The following is a 21,211-nucleotide window of genomic DNA, read 5'->3' as shown; positions in this document are numbered from 1 at the left end:
TTGAGTCTGAATCAGACCATCCTGTGATTGACACCATAAGCGGTGGGATACAATGACTTGCATCAGTCATATTAGACAAACGCTCAGAATATATATAATTTTTGATTGTTTTTAACTTCTTTCTCATCCATATAGTCATCCTTTCTGTATACTATTTGATTGTAACAAATAAACTGATTTAAATTGAAAAGAAGCCCCTCCTGGAGAAATTTTGACTTGCTTCATTTACTGACGATAAGTTGCATTAGGGCTTTAGCTTTGCAGGGAGGGCTAGGCAGCAGATTGACTGTATTAAAACCTAGATAACAATTATAAAAGTCTATTTATATTGCGCATTTATCCATACACATTGCATACTCAAAGAGCTGACATATTACCAAAGGTCTACAAGTACTGACTGCTCCCTGTGGAGAATACAACCAGTAATCTACCATATTCAAAATACCACATCATGCCAGGTACCCAGTTTTACTGGACAGAGGCAATTTTGAAAAACACACTTGCCTAAGGGTGAGAGCACATGCATCACATGTGCTTCGTTGCTGGGCAGGACTGGTCCTAGGAACTCTAGGGAGTCAAACTGTCAAACAAGGTCACCCATCCAAGGACTCTCCATGACAACCGCTGCTTAACTTGAGCTGATAGTGACCTGAGATCCATGCAGAAGACCACATGCTGCCACCTAGATGGTTGTAGCCTGTCAGATAGCACTTCACACAATACCTAGATGGTTGTAGCCTGTCAGATAGCACTTCACACAATACCTAGATGGTTGTAGCCTGTCAGATAGCACTTCACACAATACCTAGATGGTTGTAGCCTGTCAGATAGCACTTCACACAATACCTAGATGGTTGTAGCCTGTCAGATAGCACTTCACACAATACCTAGATGGTTGTAGCCTGTCAGATAGCACTTCACACAATACCTAGATGGTTGTAGCCTGTCAGATAGCACTTCACACAATACCTAGATGGTTGTAGCCTGTCAGATAGCACTTCACACAATACCTAGATGATTCCAGCATGTCCTGCAATGGCTGTAGTATGTGACATAATCCGTAGATGTAAGTTGCGTGTCATACAATACTTAACCAGATGCATGTCATGCAAATTGCAATGCTTAGATCAAGCATGTCACATGCCAACATGGTTGCAATAGAATGTCCCATAAACCTAGATACGAGTTGAATGTCACAGAACATATCTTATAACAGTGTTGTGTCGATCTTACGGTTGTCATGAAGTAATGCTTGATCCTTGCATATTCCTCATTTAGTCATGATATGGGACAGTGGGGTAGCGTAGTGTTGAAAGTATTGGCTCATGATGCTGAAGACCCAGGTTTGAATTCCCACATGGGTACAATGAGTGAATCCTATTCTGGTGTCGCCTGTCGTGGTGTTGCTGTATCATAATGCTGCGGTTGTTGAACATCAATTAAGATTTACTTTTGTCCCTCCGACAATATGTGTACAGCATGTAGTATATCATGTAATACAGAGATGGGTGTAGCCTACAACTTGTGACATAAAAACCATGAAGGCTGAAAGACGTAATATGGCACAGTTCCTACATGGGTGTAACATGTTACATGTACATGTAACATTTGTGTAGCCAGATGAATAGCATATAGCATGTGTGTAGAATGAGAAAACATCCAGAACATTTCCATCTAATTTGTCCAAATGGTGAAAAGTATTTGCATTTATTACCCACCCATTGAAGATATCACTATTTAATAATTTTACAAAGTTATTACACATTGTGTAACATTGTGTGTGATGTCATAACAGTACCAGACTGTGCTTGACTTGCAGAAAACTGAAAGCCATCACGCTCACGCTGAATTCTTAGGAAAGAAGTACTTTGCTCGATATTATCTTGCTAATACCGGGTAATAAATAAAATACTAAACTATGTTCCGGGTAATACCATATTTATGAAACTTTCGCATGCCATTGGTATCTACCTCGCTTTCACTCATTAGATACCAAACCATTCACTTGTTTCAAAAATATGGTAATCAGTAATCTCTATACCTTAGATACATAACACAGCACATCTCAATAGTCAGGTGGTCTTTATTGGCAGCAGCAACAGCCGATTCAACACGACAGTAACTCTTGTCAGCAATACCTGATTCATTGTTACCAAGTTACAAAGGACAGAAAAAATAAACTGCCCTAAGCACAGCACTACTTGCTCCAGAATCCTCACCAATGAGGCCATAGTCAAAACAGATATCTGTTAATTTGGAGATTATGGAAGATTAGTATGTCTTAAGCAAGCAGAGACCGCAGGATTGCCCAAGTGGAAGGATATTTGGAAAATACAGGGTGGGACTAATAAGGTTTCACTGCCTTCTGGGCAATGAGCGTTCTGGGTTTAATGTGGTATACAAGCCTAATTATATGCCCTAAATATGAGAGTCTTTGGTGAAGAAGAATGGATATGATGCTGTCAAAAACTATGAGAGAACCATGATTTGAACATACAATTACAAGCTTCTCTTACATCCACAGGATGAAACTGGACAATGTATGAGACAATAATCTCATATTACTGGACTTGACATAATAAAATGACTCACTATGATTTTTAACCTCTGAACACTGTTCATCAGACCCAGAGATGATTAAACAGAAAATGGGTACTTGGTGGGATAAGTCATGTGACTATTAAACTTCTAACACAAGACAGGCAGCATGGGTTATTATGAGTAATAATATCAGACTGTGTGTTATTGCTTTGAGCACATGGAAAAGGTGCATCATAAATGCACAATTATTATTATCATACTCTTCAAAAAAAGTAGGGGAACTTGAACTTTGAATTTGGACAGGAAGTGTAAATGTTAACAAACGTTTCAAGGATAGACATCTTAAGAACGCACAACCATTTCCCTCTATTACCAACCCTAAACACAACGCATGATAAGCACGTGCACAACACAGTAGCCCAATACATGTGCATGGGGTCCCATTTTTTGATTTGGACGTTTTTTTAAGAAGGTCGAGAAATCACTTAGAACATTAAGTTTGACACTCATCTTGCATCACACATTTGTTAGTGTTTGTTTCTAGTCCTTTGCTTTAAAACGAAAATCATATACATGCAAATTACATGCCATACACCAATCATCTTTCAAAAGTGACTACATTCCAGATAGCTATGGTTGCAAGGAAGTGCAAATGGTGATGCACTCTCAAAACACTTTTTTTTGAAGAGTATATTATAATATGATATACCGATGAATGAAACACACTAACCTATCCTGCTGAATATTAGTAAAAGAAAATGAAACTGACTTCAATAACAACTTCATTATTTTGACCTTGTGTAAAAGACTATGACTACAAAACATGTTAGTGGCAAGGACATAAACGATAACGACACAACAGGTAACCATGGTAACTAAACATAAAAATAAACAGCAAATATACATAAACAAGGGACAAGTGGAAAAAGCCATTGTGTTCATGAGTTTATGTGCATGAATTAAGTATATATGTATTTTAATATGAATACTATGCGGCTCAGTATTCATAGTAGCATTCCATGTCAACACGCATGAACAATCTGCGACCTCAGACATCCTCTTCCTCATCATCATCCTTACAGTATTCATCTATATGCTGCACTTATCCAAGTACTTGTACTTGCAAAAGTGTGGTTTATTTGTTCCTCTTCTAGAGAGTGCAGACCTGTCATTGTTCTCAACTCCCTGGGATATATACATGAGATCATAAAGAGATCACTGTGGCCATGGTGATGACAAATGGACTACTTATAATCTGTATGTTATTTGACGCCATAATGAGCAATATTCCAGCTTTATGATAGCGGTCTGGACCACACAATCCAGTGATTGACACCATGAGCATCATGCTATTCAATACAATGACAGATTAAATGACTCATTTGTCATGTCATTTATGTGATGTCAGTTATCCTGGGTAACAACTGTCCACTTTTCATACCCTGCACCCATTTGCTACAACCCACTCTTTTTGCTGTTATTTTAATTGTATGCTGAACTGCAAAATCAATGCAACTTTTTTTTAAAAATAGAAAACATAACATGAATGTTTACATTTATGAGATTTCATTTTTTTTTAAAATGCGTTTCTTTTGATGTTCAGTATATATGATGCTAAAAGTAATCCTCAAAATACTCTGGGGTTTTAAACAAAAGTCACTTGTCATGGCTTACTAAGCACCACATTGCTAGTACTGCAGGGGGGAGTAGGCAGGATTTGATTCCAGCCTGTCATGGCAACAGTATACTCATTCCACTAATCTATGATACAGATACAAGACCTGACATGGTTTAAGTGGACAAATAACACACACTGTTCATTCAAATTTGGAGCACACCATCAGCTTCTCCTGTCAGCAGGGATGGCAATTTTACACCAATCTGTGGATTTCTGTTTTGATAGGTTTGGACAAGTCCAAAAACAAATCATGTGCTAATTCATAACGTTCAAAACTAACTGAGCACAAATCATCCATGACATCATCAAAGACTATGGGTGTGATGCTGACTGGAATCTTTACAGTCCTGGGCCCCGTTTCACAAAACTCTCGTAAGCCTAAGATCTCGTAACTTTTCTCGTAGCATCTGCACCTGTTATGTTATAGTATGCCATCCTACGAGAAAAATTACGAGATCTTAGGCTTACGAGAGTTTTGTGAAACAAGGCCCTGGGTTTATCCTCTTAATGTTATGTGCTAATTAATTTGGGGAATCAAACAGAAATCACCTGGAATGATCAGCACCAGTGATGTATTTCATATCTCTAGGCCTATTACTGACAGACAGCATTCAACCATAACCAGCCCAACAACTCTTAAGAGCATACCAGCACCGAGCATACCAGCACCGAGCATACCAGCACCGAGCATACCAGCACCGACCATGCCTCTCCCTTTTCTGAGCCTAGTAGTTACAGATAACAAGGTCTGAAGTCAGTATCTGCCCCATAGATGCATCTCCCGTCTCAAGATTAAGTAATTACAGATAACATCCAACAATGGCCAGCCTGCACGGTTTGAAGTGGATACCTGCACCACAGATGCCTCTTCCATCTCAAGGCTCAGTAATAACAGATAACATCCAACAATGGCCAGCCTGCAAGGTCTGAAGTGGATACCTGCACCACAGATGCCTCTCCCATCTCAAAGCTCAGGAATTACAGATAACATCCAACAACGGCCAGCCTGCAAGGTCTGAAGTGGATACCTGCACCACAGATGCCTCTCCCATCTCAAGGCTCAGTAATTACAGATAACATCCAACAATGGCCAGCCTGCAAGGTCTGAAGTCAGTACCTGCACCACAGATGCCTCTCCCATCTCAAAGCTCAGTAATTACAGATAACATCCAACAACGGCCAGCCTGCAAGGTCTGAAGTGAGTATCTGCCCCATAGATGCCTCTACCATCTCAAGGCTCAGTAATTACAGATAACATCCAACAATGGCCAGCCTGCAAGGTCTGAAGTGAGTATCTGCCCCATAGATGCCTCTCCCATCTCAAAGCTCAGTAATTACAGATAATATCCAACAACGGCCAGTCTGCAAGGTCTGAAGTCAGTACCTGCACTGCAGATGCCTCTCCCATCTCAAGGCTCAGTAATTACAGATAGAATCCAACAATGGCAAGCCTGCAAGGTCTGAAGTGAGTATCTGCCCCATAGATGCCTCTCCCATCTCAGGGCTCAGTAATTACAGATAACATCCAACAATGGCCAGCCTGCACGGTCTGAAGTGTATGCCACAGATGCCTCTCTCATCTCCCGGCTCAGTAGTTAGAGATAACATCCAACTACATCCGACAATGACCAGGCCAAACTAAATTTATACGAAACCAACTGCTTCTTACAGAAAGTTACACAAGCATTAATCTATGGCAAACATCATCATTTCAATGTGGTTTTTTAATAGGTGCATACTATGTTTACGAACTCAACAAACTTGACACTAAATAAATGATAGACAGGTCAATGTACTGCCATATTATGTAACTTCTCCAAACAAGCTCAAAGCTGACAATTGGAAGGCTGTGTGCTACAACACACACCAGCCATGTCTGATAACTTTAGGAACACAACAAAATTGTGTGTTCTCTTCACTTGTGCATAAACATTCAGGAAAGGCTCACATGTTTGTCATGTTGATTTGTTTTGCTGTCAAGGATGTTCTCTCGGATACCTGAAACATCATCCAGATTACATTCTGGCAGTATTTCAATTTATGCAATATCTTGAATCATTTCATTTCAAATGTAATTACAAATGATTATGTCCCAGCACAGTAGCAGGTCTCCACAAGGCCAATCCTTCTGTGACATATTGTCCATCACATTTCTCTGTGCTCAGCCCAGAGCACGAGTTCTCATGTACACTGTTGTTCACTTCTTCTTGTCTTCTTTACAAGCTATCACATATCTCTGTGCCACCATCAGTGGAGGTGAGTAACCGTCATGGTAGGAGGTGTCCTCAAACAGCACGGAGTAGTCATCCTGGGGCTGCAACACAGGCAAACAATACTGAAACATGCTCTGCTCATATATATGGAGGATATATATATATGGCTTTCGCTTGGGCTATACATTAATTCACACACATTCTGTATAAGTCATGTGACACACTAGCTCAAGTATAATTGCTTTTTTATCTATTTTATTCATGTACATATGCAGTAAAACGTCCCTCTTTAGTGATGTCCATTCACTTGTTTAACAGTCTATGTAAACAAGTCTCAGTATTATTCGTTACACAACTACACTGAGTCTAACAAATCGTAGTAGGAGGTCACATCAGGTAATGTTTGGGCAACCAATGCCAGTCCAATCAAACAGCCGAACAGATTTAACTAATCACACAACAGCTACTGTTCAGGGTTCAGCAGGACTTACAAAATTTCCCAGTCACTGACACTGATCTCTCTATTGAAACTCACACACTTTGGGGTTTCTGCTGACATGGCTCCCATTATATAATATTTTGCAAGCTGACATGCTTGAACGCTTTCAGTTTTCAGCGACTGTTTACTCACTGTTGTGGAATTCCCCATGAGCATCACCCAGAAGTGATAGTACGGAAAATAGCATTTGGAATTGTTCTGGTACAAATCTTTTCGAGGTAAAGTTTGAAAGTTATGCGTGAATGTCAAGTTTCATGATTTGATAAGCTGTGTTCTGATTTGTCAATCTCAAAGGTTACCTGACACAACCCCCTACTAGGCTTTGTTTGACTCAGTAGTGGAGTGTAATTGACTTCATGGTCAATGAAATACAAAAACAATGGCTGCTTGACAAAAGTGATACGTGTATATGTGCACAAATGACAATGGTTATGTTTCCCCATATGGGTAGTAAAACGCATCCTTACACAGCAGCTGGTCTGAGTTCATATACATTTACAAGTTTATATTTTTTTCTGTTCTCTTTATCAATTAATTAAGTGCTGACAAGACAGACCCATGAAGATCTGGCTTAGAATTCATCAAAAGCCTGATGCATGTCATTATATTCAGATTGCTTAGGTAAGTGTTCATGATGTCAATCACTCGATTGTCTGATCCATAATCAATACTTAACAACAGCCACTTAACAACTGAAATACTGCTGCCTGCACTGTTCAACACCAAACCAACGAAACAAACAAGCACATGGCCACATAAACAAGTGACTTGATGTAATGTACTGTGTCCCATGTACAGGACATGTTCTTACCCCTTTAGGTGGTGTGTCTACGAGAGCTCTATAGAAACAGGTTGTCTGTGGATACAAGGCCAGGACAAGCTGAAACAGACAACAAACACTGTCCATCCTATTTTTCATGAACCAGTGACTCTTTAATCACTCTGCAAATCATGGGCGGGGCTCCTCCAGTCATATCTACCACAAATAATAACACATATTGCTTTCAGGTATATTCTTGAGTGAGAGAGCAGGGCATCAATTGTCGTTGATTATATTATCACTGTAAACTATGATCATAACAAAGTTATTAAAATCTAAATATTTTAGATATTTAAATACTTACCTTACCATAGGTCTTATGCATATTACCTCAAGCTTCGCTAGAAGAGATCAGACAGTCGTTGATTCGCCATTCCCTAGATGGCTACCTCATGTAATCTACGAATGTAGTCACGGAAGTGACGTGATCTCCCCACTCGCGCAAGCGCGAACAATCCAAAAATCACTTTTACTGGCAACAGGAAGGTCCGAAGGGTCCAGAGTGGGGAGGAGCATCCAGCGTTGGGAGGGAGTCACCGCCCTATGGTAAGGTAAGTATTTAAATATCTAAAATATTTAGATTTTAATAAATTTTTAACTTACCTTACCATAGGTCTTATGCATATGGCTTCGACAGATGGATGGTGGTGTGGACTCCGGAGGACCATCCCTCAGCAACCAGTGCACATGCATTAGGAGAACCTGGGAGACCAATGCCAACAGTCACAGGACAAACCTGGAAGCAGGACAAAGAGTAACCCAAGGGAACTCCAAAGAAAAACCGACGCACCCTGAGGGTGAGGTTAATCTTAAGACCAACGGTAAGTAACAGTGTTATTACCTAATGGGCGGACGTCCGGGTAAGTTGCTGGGCAACCACCAACGGACTGAAAGACTGTAGTCCCTCCATGTCCTCAACTGCCAAGTCCCTCAGGTAGTGGGAAGCGAAGGCAGTAGACGACGACTTCCAAAAGCAGCCTTCCATAGTTTGTGGCACTGTGCAATTTCTATGGAGGGCCATGGTAGATGCCAACGCTCTGATCTCGTGTGGGTTGTTTGCCACTGGATGAGGTAGACGCTTGGCATCAAAAGCCACCAGGATCGTAGATCGAAGCCATAAGGCGACTGTGTTCCTGTTCACCTCCCCTTTGCAGGTAGTCGAAAGCGGGATGAACAGTCTTTTAGGGGAACGTCTCTTAGAAGCCAACTTCCGGATGTAACATCTGAGGGCTCTAACGAGACACAGCAGCTCCTCCTCCAAGTCATGTTGTCCCAAGACTGCAGATGACAGAGGAATGGAGAACAGCCTGTCTGGCTGTCCAGGGAGCTGATTCTTGGCCACAAAATCTCACAGGAGACCCAAGTGGGCTGGTCCATGCCTCGACTGATCCAAGCGAACCTGCGTGACGTCCAGGGCATGAATTTCACTAGCTCTATCTGCAGTAGCTAACGCTAGAATGAAGACCGTCCTTTTTTTTTTTTTTTTTTTTTTTTTTGAGACAAATACACGAAGGAGGCTTCCTCTAAAGGCTTATACGGAGGTCCTCTAAGATGTTGTAGGACGATGTTGAGGTCCCAAACTGGAGGACGAAGCTTAACTTTCCGGTCCTCCAATTTGCAGGCCTTGAGTAGCGCAATAAGATCTGGTACCTTGGAAATCTGTTTATCTGCTTTAATCGAATAGAGTTCAAAGCCGACAGATAAGTCCCCAAGGTACTGCCTCTAAGATGCTTGCAGTTATGCAGGAACAGGAGGAAGTTCGCTAAATACTGTGGAGAAGCTGTCATAGGGTCTTGCGATCTTTGAGCGCAAAAACTCTCAAATGAGCGCCACTTGTCGTCATATAAGGACCTAGTGGACATTCGATGCGTACAAGCTAGGACGCTTGCCACGCACGAGGAGTAGCCCTTAACTCTTATTGCCTTCTGCAGATGACCCTACTGTGAAGATGAAATCTCAGTGGGTCCGGATGCAGCTGCCAACTGTGCGGATGTCGAAGCAGACGTAACTAATCTGGGAGCTGGTACGACTCTCCGCTGGCGAGATGACGCAGGTCGGGGAACCATGGCCTGGCTGGCCACCAAGGTGCGACCAAAAGCAGTCGCAGGATCGTGTCGATCGCCCACGCCTGCAGGTCCATAAAGTGACTGAGTGGAAACCCTGTGCTCCAGGGTGATTAATTTCGCCACTTGAGATGAGTACCCCTTGGCCCTCAAGACTATCACAGATGGTCCAGGCGCAAAGATGAAACCGTGACGGATCCAGGTGCAGTGTCCAATTGTGAGGATGGTACAACAATTGGTCCCACTCTGGAAGCCGATTATTTGAAACGTCTCTCGACACAACATATTCTCTGTTGGAGGTAGACGTAGGGGGCGAGATAAGGCGTCTGCCATGAAGATGCAGGCTCTTGGTATGTGAGATACTTTTATTAGGAGGATCAGACTCGACCACGTCGAAGGGTAGAAACGACAAGTGTAGTAGAGGTCGAGGCCTCCTTGACCCTTGTTTACCTAAAGGGCTACTATTGAGTTGACCGTATGGATCATCAGTAGCTTGTCTCTCGGTGCTGTCAACCAATAATAGACATGCATCACCGCTTTTATCTTCAACTGGGTGATGTGAAGAGATAGAGCTCCACTCCCCCAGAATCCTGCTGCAACCTCCTTGACTAGATAGGCACTCAATCCTGGTAGAGACGTGTCAACCTAAAGATGGTTGTTGAATGACGGCTCTAATATGCAAGTTCCAAACATTGACCAGTGAGTCTACCACTGGTGTGGAGTCAAGACGTCCAAAGTCCTAAACCTGTCTTGAAATCATGATCAAGAAAACGCTGTCATAGACGTAATAGTAGACGTCTACGTCTGATCATATCCTAAGGTGACGTGAGCAAATCGAGTAGACATTATCACTGACATAGTGATAACGGACAGAGTACAGCTTGCTTTTAACATCGCCTTGAACTTCGACCCCCGAACCTGGGACGGCGATGTGATGAATCAAATCCCGCGGAGTTAGTTGAAGCTGACTTAACAGCCTGATAATGAAGTACAACTCTCTCAAGATAAGCTTGTATGCCATAAAAATGCGTCATTCTTCGACTTCAGAACAACACGCTGTACATTATGAATGTGTTGACATTTCAAGAAGTCTACTTATAACTGGCCGTCTGTCCGATCAGAAACTGCCACACATCGCTGCACGCCTCCTGATAAGCAGCGTTGAGACTACTGTTAGAGGATTTCTATGCCGACTAGAGAAATCCAATGCCACTGTAGACTGCTAGTCTAGAGTGTAAACGACATCTTTCCATTGTAAAATGACTGTAAGTCACTGCAGACAACTTCCTTACACTAGAATCATAACAACACATTCTGCGGAGGGCGTTGTCCCTCGATGACCAATCAAATTGTAGATGTAACGACCCTGGGATCCTTTGCAGGGCGTTGTCTCTCGGGCACCAATCAAAATGTAGACGTGACGTCACCGGTGTAGCAGGTAACTGATCATCATGAAATCTTGTAAACGGTGATACCCTGCTAGCCTATAGGCTTGACCGTAACCATGCTGTTTGCGAGCACGTGTCCAAATGAGTAAAGCGCGCGAAAACCCTTCCGCCGCTTGAAACTGACGTAGACAAATTGTTTTTCAGATAGATGTGTTGGAATTTTCCCCGAAGATAAATGCCGTCCTCTCTTGTAATAAGAGGTGTAGTTAGGCGTGTCACTTTGTTGTTGTCTCGTAAAATCTTCGTGACGAAATGAGTAAAGCACGTGAAAGAAAACTTTCTCCGCTTGAAGTATATGTAGACAAATTGTAACGTAAGGATCTACGGGGATGCGACCAGTCCCTCCCACCTACCGGCGTAGGAATATCTGGTACGGTGATCGATCCTCGAGGCGTTGTCTTCAGACAAGTCCATCGCCGCCGCCGAGGTAGCTGACGCCAGCGCAGACAACGGCTTAAGCATCCGCTTGAGTTCAGTCTCAATGGCCACCTGCTTAGAATCCTGCACTCTATGAGAGAGCCGCGAGGAGCCCAATAACCGCTACAGAGATACAACCAAGACAGCCACGCTGTCCGCGAAAACCAGGCTGTCTATCTTGTAATCTGACTTCCTCGACTTACACGCTTAGAAATTCGGATTAGTTGACAATTTCGCATAGACCGCATGTAATACAACCATGGCGTCCGCCACCATAGGATGAGGCGGGATGAGTAGTTCCGGTGATAAATGAACTGCTGCAGGGTTGCTGGAATCAGCCGAAGGCGAAGGGCAGTCCGGTAACCTGTCAGCAATCCACTCGAAGACGACTGATAAGAGTAGTCAAGTGCCATCACCATCGCCGTCGCCTCCTACTTCCTCGTCGAAGTCCGGGCAAAAACCTTGTACCTCCAGGTCCTCCCAGGACATGGAATTCGAATCACGCCGCAGTGTAAGAGACGGAGTCGATGCATGAGCAGCAGATTCCTTGGACGGGATCCAAGGTGGTTCCGGTGACCGCAAACGCCGAGTTCTAGAGGAACGTCGAGGTGATATGGACTGGGAGAGCAAGTAACATCTTCACCTGGTAGTAAAGCGAGAGTCCACATTCAAAGGGCATCGCGGGGACCGAGAACTCCGACAAAGACTACTGTGGAGGGTACAGGATCGCCGACTCCCAGGGAACCTGGAGCGCGATCTGCGCCGAGAGCTCTCTGCCTCCAAGCGCCGAGCGCGCCTTTCATCCAACTGTCGTTGCAAAACCTCTTCCCTGGACAACGTATGCAACACCCTGGGTATACGGTAGGACGCAGGTGCTGGCGCTGGCACAGGGTCCGGCGTCGGCGCTGGTGTCGGGACAGGCGCTGACGTAGACATAGGCGCTGGCGTAGGCATAGGTACTGGCGCAGGCATAGGCACTGGCGTAAGCGCTGGCGCAGGCACAGGCGCCGACGTAAACGCCGGCGTAGGCATAGGCGCTGGCGCAGACATAGGTGCTGGCGTAAGCACAGGCGCTGGTGTCGGCATAGGCGCTGGTGTCGGCATAGGCGCTGGTGTCGAGACAGACGCTGGCAACGCAGCAGCACCGGGCGTGAGGAGGGAGCGCAGGAACCTCTGGACCTCCGGATGAGACAAGCCTCCGGACGAAAACAGATCCACGATGGAATCCGAGCGAGGTGGTTCCGGGGACAAACGTACAGGCGTCATGGACGAACGCCCCATCCCAGGCGTCGGCACAGGCGCTGAAGGTGGTTGTAAGTCAGGGTCGACCGGCAGAGATCCCAACGACGACGCTGGAGACGACAACCTTCTCTTCCGCTGTGAAAAATGCTTCCTCTTAGCCGCAAAAGAAGCCTTGAAACCAGCAACCAACAACGCCTCGCAGTACTGGCAGCGTCCGTCAAAAGAGCAGGCCAGAGACGCACAATCCGGGCACCAAGGGTGGGGAAATTCGCCGATTCCTGCCCCTAGCAGACGGTGCTAAACTGGCGAGACATACACAGTTAAGTGCAACATACAAAACATAACAATGCGTTCAAACCAACGCTAGGCGGTAGAAAAAACACCCCTATACCAGAAATGCAGCACCAACGCACCCCCACTATAAAGTAGGCACGCCCGTAAGCTCGTGACAGCGAAGGGCAAACAACCAAAAAGGTTGCCTGCGTACATCGCAACGTGGCACAAAAAAACATATAAATGCAGTGAAACCTGGCAAAAATACTAATCGACATGGAAAACCACATGGAGGGAGAAAACCAGCAAGATATAATACCCCCACGGATGCCATGCCGCACTCACACACGACGCGGGCGAACCCACCCCGAAATGAGAGAAAAAACAACACGAGGTAGCAAAGTAAGTGCAGTTAAAAGATAACTTACCTTAACACGCACACCTAAGGGATACAAACCATACCTACCCGTGAGGAAACAACTTTATTGAACCACAAAGTAGGTAAACTAAGCGAACCAAAAACGTCCGAACAGACGAACGCTAGAAGTGAAAGTGATTTTTGGATTGTTCGCGCTTGCGCGAGTGGGGAGATCACGTCACTTCCGTGACTACATTCGTAGATTACATGAGGTAGCCATCTAGGGAATGGCGAATCAACGACTGTCTGATCTCTTCTAGCGAAGCTTGAGGTAATATGCATAAGACCTATGGTAAGGTAAGTTAAAAATATAGGTTCTTAACATTATATCTCATTTTGATGTGACTACTGCCTTACTCGTCTTCAGATAGTGGCTGATTATTCCACCTGCGATATTCAATAGGTTAACACGCAAATATGACGAACATTTTTAGGAGGCCATCATCTTGCATGAGTTAAAAGTGTATTATAACTTATCAAGTCAGAGAGACAGACATATTTACAAAAAGACCATGTGAAAATTCACAAGGCAGTCAAGCCAGTGACTGTGAAGATTTACTGGCCAGACAGGATGTTTACTAGCCACGAGCTAATGAGCCAGCGTGTTTTGTACACTGGATGACACATATAGACATACAGTTGGACTACCACTAATGAAGCATGACTAAATCTACTCACTGTGTCCTTGGGGAACAGAGCATCAGGATCTGTCTCTGGGTTTGCCTTCCAGATGGGAAGGGGGACAACTCTCCTCCTACTAATAGAGTGACGCCTATAACAAACAGGTAATAGTTTCTTCAAACAATCAAAGCTAGTATGCAAACACCAACATGAGCAACACTTCTCAATACTGGTCATCTCAACATCCTGTGACTACAACCCTTAACCAAGCGGTTGATTGTATGACGCCATAGCTGCAACATCACAAGTAACAAAAAATTATCCTTCAACATGCATACTTTCATCACTGCTTATTGTCTTTCAGAATGTTGATAATGATTTCTCGAAGACTACTGGTTTGACCTGGCCACAAAGATAACAGTCTCAACAAAGAGTAGCATCAAGATAATGTCTTTAGGACCTGTCATTCCTAATTAGAGGTTGAGAAGAACCGTCAGACTGTAACAAACAGAAACAAATATGTCAGGAAGCAACAATGTGGGTATTTTGTTTAATTTTCTCAGTGTTCTGGTATCAAAAGGTGGCTTGAGCACTCCTAAATAAGCATGAAAATGGCTAAAATATCCTGTGCCATGTACACAGAAAGGAATTTCCATCAACTGTAAATGGGATTCTCCGATAATCTGTAGAGGTGAGAGCAGTCTGGGTTGATAGGCTCAATCTGTTACATTATTGGGAAATAAATGCAGTAATACAGCATGGGTTCAGAGTAACGACAATCATCAGACATTCTATTAATTTCTAAATATTGTAGTACATATCTTTGAACTACTCACTCTTTTCCCTCTTCTACAACAAACATTCTAAATATTGCAGTATGTATCTCTGAACCACTCCCTCTTTTCCCTCTTCTACAACAGACATTCTAAATATTGCAGTATCACTGTATGTATCTCTGAACCACTCCCTCTTTTCCCTCTTCTACAACAGATATTCTAAATATAGCAGTATGTATCTCTGAACAACCTTCTCTTTTCCCTCTTCAAAAACAGATGTTCTAAATATTGCTTTCCGTCTGTGTCTCTGAAGTACTTGCTCTTTTCCCTCTTCTACAACAGATATTCTAAATATTGCAGTATGTATCTCTGGACCACTCACTCTTTTCCCTCTTCTGCATCAATGTCGTCCACTTCATATTTATTGGAAGAAGAATTATATGAAACGACTTCGGCCAGTATCCAGTTTTCTTCTCCATCCTGACCTTTGACCCTGGCTGCCACCTTGTTGCCAGACTTGGCAACATAGTTGTTGTCAGCTGACACAGCACCACACAACGGAGGAGGCCTGAAATAATACAAGTGAGAACTGTTATATTATAAAAATAAATTAAAAAATGTAAATTCAAATAAATTCATGTTCCCTCTATTACAACTTCTCTATTACCACATACGCAACATTTTTATGTTGATGGTCACATTGTTCATCACTTCACAATAGTGCGAGCATATACACCAAAACATTGCATATATGGTCATAAAAAGCATGTACCATTGAACTCCCAGTTTCAAATTGTACTGCTATCATGATTTTAGGGAGAATCAGGTCAACATGAGAATCCAAGCAGAGGCCTGTTAATTAATAATCGACACTGAACCAGACAATCCAGTGATGAACAGAATGAGCATCAAGTTAGTGAGTCAGACAATGTGATCCTGCCTGTTAAGGAATGTGTTGGGTCAGCATGAGTTGCTAAAGATCAATTCTAACCTGGATCTTCACAAGGTTGATGTGTGGCAATAATCACCAACTAACAGTAGCTACCCACTTTTCTCCTGGCTTGCTGACCCACAGCGGAAGAGTGACAGCATTCTGCTGCAGCATTGTCATGAGAACACCACGGCGCATGATCTGCTTCGGTCGATCAACATCTCCTGAAAAATATTGAGCATGGGTGAGTGAGTGGAACAGACAATTCAATCATCAACACCATGAGCATCGATCAGCACAATTGGGAACCGATGACCTGTGTCGACCAAGTCAGCGGGTGACCACCCGATTACATTAGTCGCCTTTTATGACAAGCATGGGTTGCTGAAGACCTATTCTATCCTGGAATCTTTATGGGTCTATTGAGCATGAGAAACTCCTTATGATGGATACAGTGGTGAAGAAGAAGAAGAAGAAGAAGAACGAAGTATCATGACACTTTGAGCAATATTTCAGCAATATTCCAGCAATATCACAGCACAAGACACCAGAAATAGGCTTCACACAATGTACCCATGTTGGTAATCAAATGCGCGAGTCTTCCACATGACAAGCAAAAACTTTAACCACTAGGCTACCCGACTGCCCTAGACAAAGAAAAAGAAGACAGGACCTATGGTCCATGCATATTTGGAAAACCTATTAGTTTGGGTATAAATAGAGATCTGCATTATTTTGCTTCCCTAATAATGCATCTCAATTCTGTTATCAGCTCATCAGCATTCACTCCAGACGTACAGTAGCATGTTGGTGTGCATGACGGAAGATATTTTCAGTTTATGGAAACATCAAAGCAAAAACTATTTTTTAGTCTAGTATGGCTACCCAATCTAATAATGTTTCCAGTTCATTTATATGAACACTCTCTGTGTCTGGTATACTGAAAGGTGCTTTCCTTACCATGTCTTTTGTCATTCTGGATGGATTTAATCTCGCTGATCTTGTCCAGTGCCTTCCTCAGTAACCTGTAAAGTCAACAAATAATGAGATGGTAGTTACTGGGTGAACATTTTGTGGTTGCTTGCACTTGTCTAGAAGTAGGTCAGTTTTACAGAGCGCACATAAACCATGCTAAAACAGAAAAACTTCTCAGACAAAACAGCATGCTGACTTGAAGTCTACTAGTATTTGGTTTATACCATTAGTGCAAAGTGTCCTCCAATGATGCAAGCACAATATTTTGAAGTCTGTTGATAAGACAGTCACAGAAATACAGTAACACAAGAAGTACAAAATTATTTGGGTATAACATTGCTGTCTCCCTTTCACAATGATCAGCACAAAATAACACAAAATCAGTCAACTCACACTTTCAACCTTATGTAATAACTTAGGCCTAGATTTTCGAAGCTCTCTTAGAGCTAAGGTAGTGTAAGTAAATGTTAATGTATGGCACTTACGACTATCTTAGAGGTAAGTTAGCCTCGAAAATCTAGGCCCTGGCTCTTTTTCATGATTTGTATGAATTTGAGCTAACTATTAACGTAAGTATGGCTAACTGGCAAACCTGGCATCTCTTAGCTCCACCTTAATTATAAGTCGGCTTTAAAATGCAAGAGATTTTAAGGACATATTCTGCCTTAATCCCCGGACAGAGAGTTCACAAATGACACATTACCCTCACGTTACTTTCCATGTGACTTCTCACATTTATCACTCAATAAAACTGCCTAACATAGATTGAAACTTGACCAAGCAAACACCATACAGCTGTTTGTGTATGAGAAACATACGTTCATATTGCTTTTCATTTTGACAGTCAAAATCATTGAAAGGGAGATAACTCTACATCTTAAGAATCCTACATTTATTCAGACAAGAAACATGACAAAAATGCACATTCACCATATAAATACATAACTAAAAAAGATGGGAAACTATAAGACATTCAAGGTACATTATTCGCTTTTAGTCACTTCAAGGGAAAAAGTATATTAAAGCCCAGATCAACATTAAAATTCATTTGTTTTAAAGGATCAGTCTGAACTGTCTTACTCCGCCTCTGCTTCTGCATCCTGCATCGCTGTGTTGTAGAGTCCGCGCAGCTTGTTCTTGTAGTATGGAGTAACTGAAACACAGACAGTAGTTCAGAAAAAATATTTGGTCAAGTATGGTTAAAGCTCCATAAATGCCAAATTAACTTTGCTTTTGTTTGTTAACATCCAATCAACATTCCAGCTATAATTTGGTGTTCTGTAAATAATCAAGTTTGGACCAGACAATCCAGTGATCAAAAACATAAGCATCAATCAATCTATCAGTCAGATTTGCTGACTTGGTTGACAAATGTGCTTCTATACCAATAGCGTAGATCAATGTTCATGCTGTTGAAACCTTTTTTTTAACGAATAGATCTAGTATGAAAGTGCTTTTTTAACTATTCAGTGGCAAATATTGCCCAAATCTTACTTGCTTGCATTGAAAACAATGGAACAGACAACAGCATGATATGTTTTCAGCAGGATAAACAGCTGGACAAACTTAAACAACACTATAACACTATACAGATAGATGAATTGGATTAACAAGAACGACAACACTGAACCAGAACTGAATAATCAGTGTAGATTTTGGCTACTCTATGGATGATGGCCTTAACGTAATCCACAACAGTTAGCACAGCTTTGTGCTTTTATTAACTGGGAACTCCAGTATTGGGTTTCATGCAATGTGCTATGTACACTATCTAACCCCACTGCCACCTAAAGCCACGTTAAAATAATATCAAGAAACTCTCACATGACTTGTTTCTCTGTTCTTGCTGCATTCGCTCATGGGTTTTAGAAATATTGGTCAAATTGTGCTCACTACGGTCACGTTCTTTCTGAAAAGGGAAGAGAAAAATAAGATAAAAGCCCTCATTGTCAATGGTGTTGCAAGTATTCTGATTGTACCTAAGATAGAAGCACATTGAGAAATGAGTTTTAATATTTCCGAAATATTTAGTACGTTCGAAAACATAAAACGATGGAACAATGATACTCTTCAGGATCAAGTATGATTGTGTATTTGTTAGCTGATCTACACCTAAAAATATCACTTGCAATAACCACTGGGCTATCCACATGTCTGAAACTGTCAAGTTAAACTGAAAGTGAAAACATGATCAGGCACTTCAGATATCTATCCCAGTATTAGAGTCCATATTCCTCAACATGAACCAGTTTGTTCTTATCTGCATACAAGTGGATAGTGCACAATGTCTAAAACAAATGCTTAGTCACTGAATACCAGTCCCTCCTGGATTCCACGGCAAATTTTAAAGAATTAGGTGGCAAATTTAAGCAAATTCTGCAACCCTATTTTTCAATATGCTGCAAAACATTCTGTGGTTAAAAGATTTTGGAAAAACAACAAAAACATTATACAGACCTTCATAGTGTAAAAATATAAAGTTAAGTCGACAGTACACACCACATCTTCTGTAAGTTAGATGACAAAGCACCAACACCTTCTTCTGTGTTTGAGAATTCGTAACTTTGATGCAGACAAACAACTTCCAGCTTCATGCAAATAACAAATATATATTTAAACTAAATCTGAAATAATTTCAATTTTCAGAATGATCGCTTTTTGACAACGTAACTGCAGTGTCAAATTCATATAATATTATTTGAAAGTTGCCTAAAACTTCCTTTATTAATTGAGTATCTTTCATCATGATTATTTTGAAAATGTTGTCACAGTACATATGTCAGTTCGTTTTATGTATAACTGATCCTACTTTTGACATTAACTCTACTTTTCGTTTTTAATATAAGCCAATTCTGCAGCAGAAAAGTGGCAAATTCTGCACAGGTTCTGCAAGAAAATGCATTTTCCACGGACCAGACGTTTTTCTGCATGGAAAGGTAAATTCTGTGATTTTCTTCTGCAACCGCGGAATTGCGGAATCCAGGAGGGAATGGAATACATATAATTCTGCAATAGAAACAAATACTTCCTTTCAATTTGAAAAGACAGATTGTAAAACTACTGTATATGATTGCCTTCATATCACAGTTCACTGTTACTGTTTGATCTCACACCATGTTCAGTGTCAAGGAACAAGTAAGAACAATACATTTCAAATGTTCTCATCCCTGGTTACCCTTCTGAACATTGATAAGGTAAAGCGATTGTAGACTGAGATTTTCAAGCATATGAAAAAACAGTATAAGAATCTATACTGAAATGTCACTATTGTCAAAGCAAAGAACTTAATCATCCACAAAGTCTTGCCATCTCTATAACACAAACTTTTAAATTTAACACTCCAAATGTTTTGACATCATCAGATACTCAGTGTAGTGTGTTTTCCAGAAACTTTGTACCCATATCCTCAATACAAGAAAATTAGCATCTAGTCGCTTTAACAAACATATTTCACTTTAATGGAAAAAAAATGGTTCTTAAGTTAATTTCAAGAAACTGTGGTAATTTGGACTTACCCGTACTCAATACTAGCATGTTCATATTTGGATGTATTTGTTACAGCCTCTGTATGACAGACTGAGATGAACATGATGAAAGAGCGAATAGTTCTTTATTCATCATACTAAGACTGGACATATATATGTGATAACTGTACCCTGACAAGGTAGACTGATGTCAGGTGTTTCAGTTTTGCACAGCGTTACCTGCACTTCATGTATGAGTCCAAACAGTTCCTTCAACAGCTCCTTGATTCTTATTTCGGCAGCTTGGCCTGCATTCCCCCCTGATGTCTCCTGACCGGGGCTCAGACTTCCACCGGGGCCTCCGCCAGATGAGGTCTTGCTCCGACCCATCCTTTACTGACCTTATTATTCCAGTTTCAGCTCTTACAAATCCATATCCTGTAATACAATGTATATGTGATAAAACACTGGTACTACTAGTAGTTATGACACATCTCGATTGTCGCCAGTTGCAACTGTTTTTACGCTCACGAGTCGAGCCGAGATACATAATATTGTCTTCAATCGATGCAGAGCAACGCTCAACTATGACAGTGGTTAGATGCTGTATTTAAAATGAACCATAATGTAGAAATACTTCTTTTTAACTCACTCTCCCTTTGATCGCGTCCCGGCTTCGTTTTGCCGCAAGTCAAACCGGAAGTTTACTACAAATCAGTGTGCACGTAAGGGGAGTTTTCATTGGTTAAATGTCAGTTTGTTAAAAATAGAAAATATTCCAGAAACGAAATGGAAAATGGAATGCTAACAATGGCAGCAAATTTGTTCATGA

General features: G+C 41.8%; 1 protein-coding gene across 1 annotated transcript; it reads right to left on the bottom strand.

Annotated features, from left to right (window-relative positions):
• Nucleotides 1-2,067: 2,067 nt before the first annotated feature.
• Nucleotides 2,068-21,109, bottom strand: LOC137255740 (SAGA-associated factor 29-like). Its single transcript, XM_067793244.1, has 10 exons — nucleotides 21,032-21,109; nucleotides 20,620-20,817; nucleotides 18,740-18,824; nucleotides 17,996-18,068; nucleotides 16,901-16,965; nucleotides 16,059-16,164; nucleotides 15,392-15,577; nucleotides 14,291-14,384; nucleotides 7,743-7,811; nucleotides 2,068-6,533 (listed from the first exon to the last, which is right to left on the bottom strand). Exons 2-10 carry the CDS (start codon nucleotides 20,767-20,769, stop codon nucleotides 6,417-6,419), a joined length of 945 nt encoding a protein of 314 aa, XP_067649345.1. The 5' UTR covers nucleotides 20,770-20,817; nucleotides 21,032-21,109; the 3' UTR covers nucleotides 2,068-6,416.
• Nucleotides 21,110-21,211: the final 102 nt, after the last annotated feature.

This window comes from Haliotis asinina, chromosome 1, assembly GCF_037392515.1.
Source record: "Haliotis asinina isolate JCU_RB_2024 chromosome 1, JCU_Hal_asi_v2, whole genome shotgun sequence".
Classification (NCBI taxonomy): domain Eukaryota; kingdom Metazoa; phylum Mollusca; class Gastropoda; order Lepetellida; family Haliotidae; genus Haliotis; species Haliotis asinina.
Note: the sequence above shows the minus strand (reverse complement) of the source record. Positions and strands in the feature narration are given on the sequence as shown.

Excerpts from the sequence above, each read along its gene's own strand:
- LOC137255740 (XM_067793244.1), bottom strand. The coding sequence starts at position 20,769 with ATGGGTCGGAGCAAGACCTCATCTGGCGGAGGCCCCGGTGGAAGTCTG. Across the intron at positions 18,825-20,619 it reads GACTCATACATGAAGTGCAG|AAAGAACGTGACCGTAGTGA; the intron begins GTAACGCTGTGC and ends TTCCCTTTTCAG. Across the intron at positions 16,165-16,900 it reads CCAGAATGACAAAAGACATG|GAGATGTTGATCGACCGAAG; the intron begins GTAAGGAAAGCA and ends AATATTTTTCAG.